The 10,669-nt window shown below is 31.1% G+C and overlaps 1 protein-coding gene across 1 annotated transcript in view; it reads right to left on the bottom strand.

Moving 5' to 3' along the window:
* Tmprss15 (transmembrane serine protease 15) overlaps positions 1–8,765 on the bottom strand; it is a 121,441-nt gene extending 112,676 nt beyond the window's left edge. The window contains exons 1-3 of the mRNA XM_015478421.2: positions 8,621–8,765; positions 5,568–5,698; positions 5,258–5,325 (exon numbers count right to left, since the gene is read on the bottom strand). Coding sequence (XP_015333907.1) covers positions 5,258–5,325; positions 5,568–5,698; positions 8,621–8,765 — 344 coding nt within the window. The remainder of the gene's footprint in view (positions 1–5,257; positions 5,326–5,567; positions 5,699–8,620) is intronic.
* Positions 8,766–10,669: the final 1,904 nt, after the last annotated feature.

Genomic DNA, 10,669 nt, shown 5'->3' on the forward strand with positions numbered 1-10,669 from the left:
GGGGAGAGGTGGGGAGGGGGGAGGGTGGAGGATGGGAAAGGCAGCGGAGCACAACAGACACTAGGATGGCAATTTGTAAATCAATGGATGTGTAACTGATGTGATTCTGCAATCTGTGTATGGGGTGAAGGTGGGAGTTCATAACCCACTTGAATCAAAGTGTCAAATATGATATGCCAAGAAATTTGTAACGTTTTGAACAACCCACAATAAAAAATTAAAAAAAAAGACATTATTATGTAGTTTTAATAAAGAGATCCACTAGAGTGAAGACACTGAAGAAATTTTAGAAGGTAGGGGGAAAGTAACAAAAATAAGCATCAGGATCCATCATTAAATATAGTCACAGCTCATTCTCAGGCAAAAATTCAGTGCATGCCACAAAGTGCAAGACCTGTAAATAAGAGGTAAAGAAAAGAAAAGTCCATTTCCAGGCATCCTGGCATTTACCATCTATGAGGAAATAAATAATAATTATATAAATTTTAAACAATTTCATGGGAGGTCATTGCTTTGTGCTAAGGTCCTATAATAGATTCCTTCAGACTTAACCAGAATAGAATCAGTATTTTTCATCTGACCTATTCATGAAGAAGAACAAAGACATGAGGAACACCTGTGGCATCCCAATATATTTCCAACTATAATATTTTTGAGGTTTATAATGAAAAATCTTCAAATTATAAATCAAACCTGCAGTAATGAAGTTCTCTTTGAACAAACAGCACTTTTAGGTATTAAGTCATGAGAAACAGCTATAAATACCAAGTGGGCAGTAATATCTATGATGGAATAAATGGTTATTTGCAGGTACTTAGTTTAGAGTGTATTCCCTCAAATTTGCTAAATTGTATATCCAACCTAACTCCAATGGCACAATAAGCTTCATGTGTAAATAAAAATATTCTAAAAATCTAAAAAAAAAAATGGTCTTGACTCTTAGGTCCTATGCACATATTTCCAGCATTTATGTAGCATTGCTGCTAGTAGTTGCAGAACTTCTCAGGGCCTGGTGCTTTCTTGTCATTATCTGTTATGGCATAATGGACACTTATATTAGAGAAAACGTGGACTTAAAAGTTTTGGCTTATCTATAAAAAAAGTCCATATTCAGTCTGATGAAAGATGGTATCAAGAATAGTAAGTTCTGGAAACAAAGGTAAAAGTCTTTGTGTTGTAAGTAGGAATGAAAACAGGAAATGGGTGTAGGGTTGGTTACTGAGATTAAGATGTCATGAATATGTAATAAGTTAAAGAATAATAAAGACACTGTAGATTAATAAACAGGTAAGAAAGAAACAAAGAAAGAGAGAGGTGGGCAGGAAGAAAGAGAAAATGTAAATTGTTCTTTTTTATATATATAAAAGATGAAACTTTCCACATTTTTTCATTGCACCTTCAATTATTAGAATTAGCTTTGTTCCAATAGGAATGGCAAGATCCTGACCTTTCTTCTGCCCATTAAATAATCTTCATTTGCCCTCTGTTACTGTTTTTATAAGCATGATTCATTTGCCTCTGATTTTACTGCCCTACCTTCATTTGATCAATAAGAACTAAGAATTCTCTGGCCAATGTTAAGACTAACGCAAGGAGTGTATTCCAAGTGTCTCTGTCCTCATGCTCTTTCAATTGTACTGCGTCTTAAATTATATCTTCAACATACAACATTAATTCTTATTCCTCTTACCCACCTTCTCCTCCTTCTTTTTCTTCTTTCTACCAGAAATGGCTTCTCTTTTTTCTCTAGTAATCTCTAATTGTGCTTCTCAAACTATTTCTTACATTTTTCAAAAAACTTTCTATGATATACCACTCCACTTTAAGGGGATCTGTAATAAATTAACACACTGGTGCTTTCAGAGAATCATTTCAGAATTTTTGAAATTAGAACTATTTTAACAGAGTGAAGAAACTATAAAAACAGTATACCTATTTTTATATGTACAGGTCAAGGTTTAAAAAACACTCTAACAGCTAAAATAATATTCAATGTTTTAATAACAGGTGCTAAAATATTTCATTCATTTGCTAGAATTTTACAGAGAAAGTAGAGCGAGGCAAGCATTAGTTAGGTTTGGAAAATGCAGATACCAAAAATACATTCTCTGCCCTGAGGGAGCTAATAGTCTAGTCAGGAGGCAGGCAAATGCACAATTACATTGCAGTGTGAGGATTGTAATTCATATATTTGTAGAGGTGTTAAATGAGCAGAGGAGACAAATTTCTCCCTCAGTGTAGGATACCAATTAACCATCTCTGGAGAGATGACATATACTAGTTCTTAAATTGCAAGAATGGAGTTAAGTGGATGCAGTATATAATAAGGGGAGAAAGAGGAATATAGCCAGTGGAAAAAAAAATCTACAAAATTTGAGATGATCTACCTTAAGCTGTTTGAAACTTTTTTCTGAGACTAAGCACATTTCAACCATACCAGTCAAACAAAAGCTAGAATGTATCATTTTAAGTCTCTATATATTTTTTTGCAACTTGCTGTGTACTTTTCTGATTCATTTCTCTCCAGCAATATTTTAAATTCCTCACAACAGGAATTTGAGTCCTATCCTATCACATATTTCTCATAGACTAACTGATTACTAATGACAGTTATATATTCATCACTATCTCTTAAGAAGTTTTTGTAGATAGCCAATTAAAAACCTTGTAATCCATCTGGATTACAAGAAGAAGGAGGAGGAGAAGGAGAAGGAGAAGGGGAAGGGAGGAAGAGAAAGAGAAGAAGGAAAGAAGGAGAAAGGGGGAAAAGAAACAGTTTTAATTACAACACAAGAGAAAATGTCTCATTGATGGTGGTTGTGTGAGCCCCTTAATAATATTCTCTGTTAATATCTGTATTCTTAGAACTCAGTTAATTGCCTGGTTCTAAGCAAGCCTTCTATGTATCTGTACTATTAAAAGTGAGAACACAGATGGATGACTAAATGAGCATTTATTCAAGCCTATGTTAAGAAGTCAAAGATTTGCTTCAGTTATCCAGAGCGACTTTAACTTCATGTTTGGTGCACTGTTTACAGTGCCTTTCTTTCCCGTCATCTTTGTGGTGATTCTGCTCTCTACTTGGTGCTTTGGGGGATTACAGAAGCTTCAAAATAAGTTTCCATTGCACCACAATTAAAGAGATGATTTTTAAATGTTTCACATGAAACAAATATGCCAACAATGTGTCATTGTTAGGAGAAAAGAAAAGAAAAAGGAAATAATGATAATTTTCATTATAATGGAAATAAATTCTTTAATGTTTAATTCTTTGTCTATGGCATTCTCCTAAACACACACACACACACACACACACACACAAACTTTTCATGTTTTAATATATCTATAAACAACATAGAATGTACAGTCACTGTAGACTCCCTATTTCATCTTCAGTTGGCCCATAACTTTTGCTAAAACACCAAGTTATTGCTAAAACATAACTAATTCATACCAAATTTAAATTGTGCACAATCGTAGTGCTAGAAAAAGCCCTTATAGATTTTTGCATGAACTATCACATCTTCACATTCTATAATGTATCCTTGCAAAGGTTATTTCATTATTCATTTAACTCATTCAACTCTGATTATTTTCCTATATGCTAATTCCAGCAAGTACCACTGATGATTCAGAAAAGAATAACATATGTCTAATTACTAAAAAGATAAGATTTAAGAAAAAAGTATATTGTAAAATAAGATATTTTATTGATTTTCATAAAATAAATGACAGTGGAATGCATTACCATTCTTATTACACATATACAGCATAATTTTTCATCTCTGTATATAATGTATGTTGATACCAATTCGTGTTTTCATACATGTACTTTGGATAATGATATCCATCACATAAGATATTTTTTTACTCTATTTTGAATATAGGTTATACCATAAATTTTCCCATAAAGTGCTTGATTCTATCAAGGTTAGAGATAGGGATGGAGAATAAGAAAAGGCACAAAGAATAAGAATGCACAAAGATGCAAGAAATTTTAAGAAATGCAGAGAATGAGCTATCCATAGGGGGACTGTAGTCATCAGGATTCACATGCTAGAAAACACCAATCTGACAAATTTTTGAATATGTAACTCTGTAAGCTTAACTCTTATTGTTTTTCTGTTTTGAGTGTTTTTACATGAAAAATAGCCATATAAAAAGCACATGATCATTTTAGAAAGATATACATTAGTATTAGTATCCTGACAATGGAAACATTACCTAGTCTCTCTGAACCACTCATTCTCTTTCTAGCAACACTTTTTCATTCTGAGTTATTTTGAAGGTTTTCTCTTCCTCTTTTACACATATATCAGGTCTTGATCTGTTATTTTTTTTTTCATTTTCTATTTTTTTTAAAATGGAACATTGTCTTTTTTCTCTTTTAACATAATTTTCCAACCAGCATTACAATTTTCTTTGCTAACATGGCTGCTGATTTGTATCTCTGTTTCAAAGACCCTTCAATAATCTCAGTTAATTCTAGATTCATCATGATGTCCAGTCTGTAGGATATCAGAATAGGAAACAGGGGACTCTTCCCTATGGATACAGTGATTCAATAGTAAAGTGTGTTGTTAAAAAGGTAGATGTCATGTTAAGTGTTCCTATATTGATCTCTTTCTCTCTCTCTCTCCCTCTCTCTCTCCATCTTTCTTTCTCTCTCTCTCTCTCTCACACACACACACACACACAAACACACAAACACATACACACACTTCTCTCTATGTTCTGGATTCAAGCATATCATTACCATATTAATCTAAAAAAATATTCATTTATAGGTTACTTAATTTGCTTTGAGGACAATCTTAATGCCCTCTGGGTACAAGAGTGAACAATTCCCCTGTCTTGTGATTTATAATGTAAATAAAGACTTGTGATGCAGTACTATTTTATTAATAATGTACAACCTTCCTCCACATGTTCATAATAAATTAAATGCTATATCTGATTGTGTAGATACTCAGTCCACCCTTCCATGTATCCCTGAAAGAGTTTACTCTCAGGAGAGAGAAACATGCTAACATTTGATTAATTGTCAGAAATTATTATTATGAGCTACTAAATGAAATTTTATGCTGGACTGCTTCTCAATCCACACCAAGTGTTGGAAATTCCAAAGTTTTTCCCCCCTACAATAGTGATTTTATCATATTTACATATCTATATCTATATCTATCTATCTATCTATTCAAGAAGATCAGTAGTTTGTGATCAGTGATGTCAATTAAAATTTTGTGAGTATACTCACTTAAATTGTAAAATTCTTGAATTTTTATATTTGTTCCTCAGATTACTTGATTGAAAGATCTCATCTATCTAAAAAAATTGAAAAAAGTGCATTAAATTTAGAATTTCAACTTTTGTTTGCAATTTTATATGAAGTATAGGTTACAAAATTTTCTTCATGTTGATGGGAGATTCACACATTTAAGAATCTCAAATGTCCACATTTATTTATTTTCATAAAGAGAAAATGGGATCTATGCATATTTTGGCAAAAAAGTTAATGAAGCTGTATTATGAAATTTTAAACTAGCTGAAGAGAGACAGTCCCTTACCATTTGCTGAAGGTCAAAAGCAAGAACTTTGAAATCCACAGAGAGTTTGTCTTGCAAATTAGGATTATATGTAGCTCCAGATGTCATTTTAAATGTTCCTCTGACTTTATGATTCATACCAAATACTGCATCTAGATAAATTGATAATAAAAACAACACTGAATTATGAAGAGAATATGTACATAAGACACAAAAGTAAGCAAAATTCTTGCTTGATGTGTTGGTCCCATTGCTCTTGCCTTTTCTTTGTAGTCTTCCTGTTTCAAAATCAATTACCTTTTTCTACCTTCCTTTCTTCCTTCCTTCCCTTCTTTTTTTTTCTCCTTTTGGCCATCTGGTTATATCAAAAGATTAAAAAATATACTTCTTCCTTCCATTTTCTTTCTTTGAATTCTAACAGACACTCTCAGCTTCTGATTTTTTAATTTTTTTAATTTTTTGAGGTTCCCATTGAAAGACACAGGGACTAATCAGTTTCCCCCAGTTATGGGAACTGATTCAGGAAAACATGGTGAGAAATAGACCATTAAAAGTTTTGTAGTTGCTTTCAGATACTTCTTCAACCCCTAGAATCCAGGCACACTGCTGGTTTTCTACATGTGGATTACTGTGAAAATTTCAGTGTATAGGTTACTTTGAAACAGAGCTTTAAAGCTACTTCTTGCATTGTGGTAATTATAAACTTGGCATGTAAGGCATTTTGACATTAGATGTGACTATCTTTATTGAAGAAGTTATTGAAAATGCTATAAAAATATATCATGTTAACAGGAAAAAAATAAAAGAGATGATAAATTCAATAATCACATTATGAGAATATTTTCTTTGATATATTTATATTTAAAATGAACAACTTCAGTTGAATCATACAATAATGAAATCATTAGTAAATGAAATAACAATGACACATAATGCTCATGGTTACATAGCATGAGAGGATGTTGGTTTTCCTTCCCACAATGGGGAAATCAGGGCTTAGAATAATTTAAAAATGTCCCAAGATTGTAAACATAAAAAGTGATAGATCTGAAATTTGGATATAGCAATGGCTGAGTCTACAACCCAAGATCTGTCATGGGTGCCAAACTTTCTAATCCAGAAGAGCATTCAAACTTATATATTAAACAATGAATTTGAATTCAGTTTAAATAGTTTTCATTATATAAATGATATATTTTATTTTAATACATCATTTTGAATTTTTTAAATTTATATTCATTAATTTAGCAGATATAAAATTGATTTTCAATATGTGTGTCGGACAAGAAATTCTAGGACCCTCTGTGGAAACCAAAAGCCCTGTATGCTCAAGTACTACATATAAAATGGAATATTATTTGTATATAACCTATTTGAATATAACCTATGCTATTTCATTTACTCAAAATTACATTTAAATTTCATGTTTAAATATAGAAGACAAAGAATGAATTGTCATAGATAGGGGAGTCTAAGGAAATATGTTAACTAAATTCAATGCAGGAAATAACATTGGATTCTGAACAACAGAACATTGGTGAAATATGAATAATAAGTATGGTTCAGTTAATATTTTATCAATAGAATTTCTTAGTTTTGACAATTATTATAGATAAATAAACCACTTACAATGAGGAAAACTGGGTGAAGTTTGCATAAGATTTCTGTAAAATTTTGATAATTTTTTAAAGTTGATTTTCAAAAAAGTAAAAAAAAATTAAAATCACTGAAGTCTATGTTATGCTCTCTGATGTTCTAATCAATATTTAACTCAAATTCCTTTTTATATTTAGTTGTTCCCTCTTAAATTGGGATAATATTTATAAATAATTATTTCCCATTTTGCTTATAAAATAGTAAACCTTTATATCTTTACTAAGCACCAAAGATTCTAATAGAGTCCTAAATGACTATAAATTCTTGAAATTTTTCACACCATTTAAATAATACCAAAGCAGCCACTCTTTCAAAAATATCATTGACCCTCTATAATTGTTTATATAAATGTAAAAAATTTTGCCATTCTTCTTACTCTTTAAAATATATTCCTTGCATATAGCAAAAGTATCAAAATAAACCAGGAATTATGTTTAAATTATTTTATCAAACTTTAATTTTATTGCATTCTAATTAAAGCAATTATTTACTAGAGTAAAATAACTAACCCAAAAGCTAAAATATTTTTTAATGAAAGTAATATCACTTACAATGCAAAAGTTCCTACCTGTTGAGGTTTCAGAAAGTGTTAGTTTGCATATATATTTCATCATTCAAAAATGGTGAAGATGTTTCAGAAAGAGTATACTCTCAATACTACAGTTATTGCTATGTTTCTAATTTAATTTATAATCTAAGTACATAAGTGGTAAATTTGAGCACAACTTTTAGACTCTGGTCATGTAGTTTGGAATCTTTTTGCTATTTACTGATGATGTAAACTTAAGCAAATTAGTACTTTTTTTCTCTTAGATTCATCACTAACCCATAGATTTATTTTTTAAGTTAATGCCATTTAAAATCTTTTGAAAGCTGTTGATACACATAAGATAGTTCTAAATAATGAGATTTTATCAAAGTTTTTATTCAGGTTGAAAGCCTTGTAAATCTACACTTACATTCAAATTGATTTAAACTGTGTCAATGAATTTTTTGGCTTAATAAGAGAAGGAAGATATTATTCTATAAAAATAAATAATAATTTTCATTAATTTTGTATTTATAAAGTTGTATTTTCTAAGATATTTTAATATGTTTATAATTTTAATTCTACATAGTGAATCTACAGGCTGTGAAATCTATTTTGTCTTATGCTACTGAGAAACATTATTCACTAAAAAGAAAATAAAGAAAAAGCAAACTTTAATCTCAATTTTGAATTATGGATTGCTTTAAATTATACACTAAGTAACTTCATCTAATATTCTATGAAGAGGATGACAGAGAAGCATCAGAAGGCAACAAAAATATCTTTTCATGAAAGGACAGCAGTAAATAAAATACACTGATAGGAAAAGTGAGATTAAAGTGTCAGGATGCATCTGTAAAGACCTTCAGCAGCCAGGTCTGGGACTTACCTCCTTCTGATTCCTTGATTGCCAACCAGGACACTGCTATTAGTCCAGCACACAGCACCACCAATGTGGCAAATAGAACTGCAAACATGACTTCATAGGAGCTGAGAGAACCATGCCTTGAAGATGCACTTCTTTTTGACCCCATTTTCGGGTTTTTGAAGACCTGCTAATTTAAGAACTGTGAGAGAATAGAGATATTTATATTCTCCACGTCAGCAAAACCGATACTCCAGCACCAACTGAACTGTAAAACCCTCTCAAAATTTTAAGGATTTGTTGAGCAGTAACTACTGAAGTGCACACTCATACTAGTCAGTATAAATGTGTTGTGTGTGTATCTTTGGCAACATTATATCTCTATACATTAAGTAGCTTTAAAAGGGTAGTTAATCTTTAAGAAGATATAAATGAGTACAGATGATTAGAGTTATAAATGGCAATCTCCTGAACAGGCTTTTTGTGGAAGTGAATGAAATTAAATTCATGTTGTAAACAAAAAGGACACTTTATCATTTTGAGAACTCTTGGGGAAAATATGAAATTCATGATAGACTGATTAGTCATTAGGCATGTAAACTTGATATTTGCAGAGAGTTTCTAACAGATCAACCTCTTACCCTCTGACTCAGCTCATTATAAAGGCACTTCCCCTCTTGTACATGGGTATAGACATTTCAAAAATAACTTATGTACAAGTGTATATAAAACTTAATTTATACCTTGTCTCTCTCTTATTTTTTTCTTATTGAAACAACTGAAAACTTTGTTATGTTCCTCATTTGAAGTGATGCAATGTAAGGCAGTATTGATTTAACTTAAAGAAAATATCCTTAAGGCCTCATATGTTTGTTCTTTATGGCTGTGCAGTTATCAGTATATGGGAGCAGCTGCAATAAGATGACCAAAGCATTTGTTCCTATTTTAAGTAAGTATTCTCCTTGAGGAAGACATTGCTCACTTGCCCTGGACTTTATTTCCTTAAACATGCCAATTATAGCAAGAGATTAAGATAACAGCATTTAATTGTGGATGTATGCTTTATGGGAAAAATAAAGTTATTTTCTGATAATTAAAGTACAGCATATCATTGAAACATCCACACCTTGGATATTAAAAATTATGTCAGGATTAAAATTAAAATGTATTTAGAAGTAAACTAGTTTGCCTTTTTTTTCCTGGTAGATTAAATTGGTGAGAAATAAGGAAGCTCTTTAGAAACACTTAATAAACTCAAATTGTTGAATATTATAATTGGCTAACATGATATCATTTTCTTCTTTACCATGGTTAAAAGAGAATAGCATGTTGCATTCAAATCCTTTATGATCAAAACTAGAATAAAAGTAAATGAATCTAGGTCATGGAAAAATATTTATATTTATTTTTAATTGAAGTAATACTAGTTGTTAAACGCTCCATATATGAAATAAGAGAATCCATTGAAGGAATGGGAAAAAATTATTTTATTTATAATACAGGGGACAGTTCTAATAGTAAGCCAGACTCTAATAAAAGGTGGGTCTGGAAAAGATATCCTTAAATCTGGGAAGCCAGAAAAGTGAATGCACAATGGGCGTTTTCTTTATATTGCTGATGCAGAAGCAAACACTTTTCAGAAAATCAAGTAGAACTTCAAGTTGCATTCCTTTTGATATTTTAGAAGGAAAGGATAAGACAGCGAAGAAAGTTCACATGTTCTGTTCTAAGCACAGGGTATATAAATAGATAAAATGTGCAATTAGAAACCCAAAATAACTTATTTATGTTCAGAAACAAAATCAATATCCAGATTATAAATTTTCCTCCACTGGTATGTTGTAAGATATTATGTTTTCCCTCTAGGTACATAATTATACTTAATATCTTCAAATAATTGAGTGGGAAAATATCTTTTTTATCAAGGCAATAATCTGTAAAGGACAGACTATAATTTAAGCAAACAGTTAAATGTGAAAAAATATATTATGTCTTAAAGTTTACAAACAAGGGAGAGAATTAAACAACAGTAGATGAGGTAGAGAGGGAAGATGAGAGTGAAGGGGAGGGGGG

Source organism: Marmota marmota, unplaced genomic scaffold, assembly GCF_001458135.2.
Source record: "Marmota marmota marmota unplaced genomic scaffold, marMar, whole genome shotgun sequence".
NCBI classification, from domain to species: domain Eukaryota; kingdom Metazoa; phylum Chordata; class Mammalia; order Rodentia; family Sciuridae; genus Marmota; species Marmota marmota.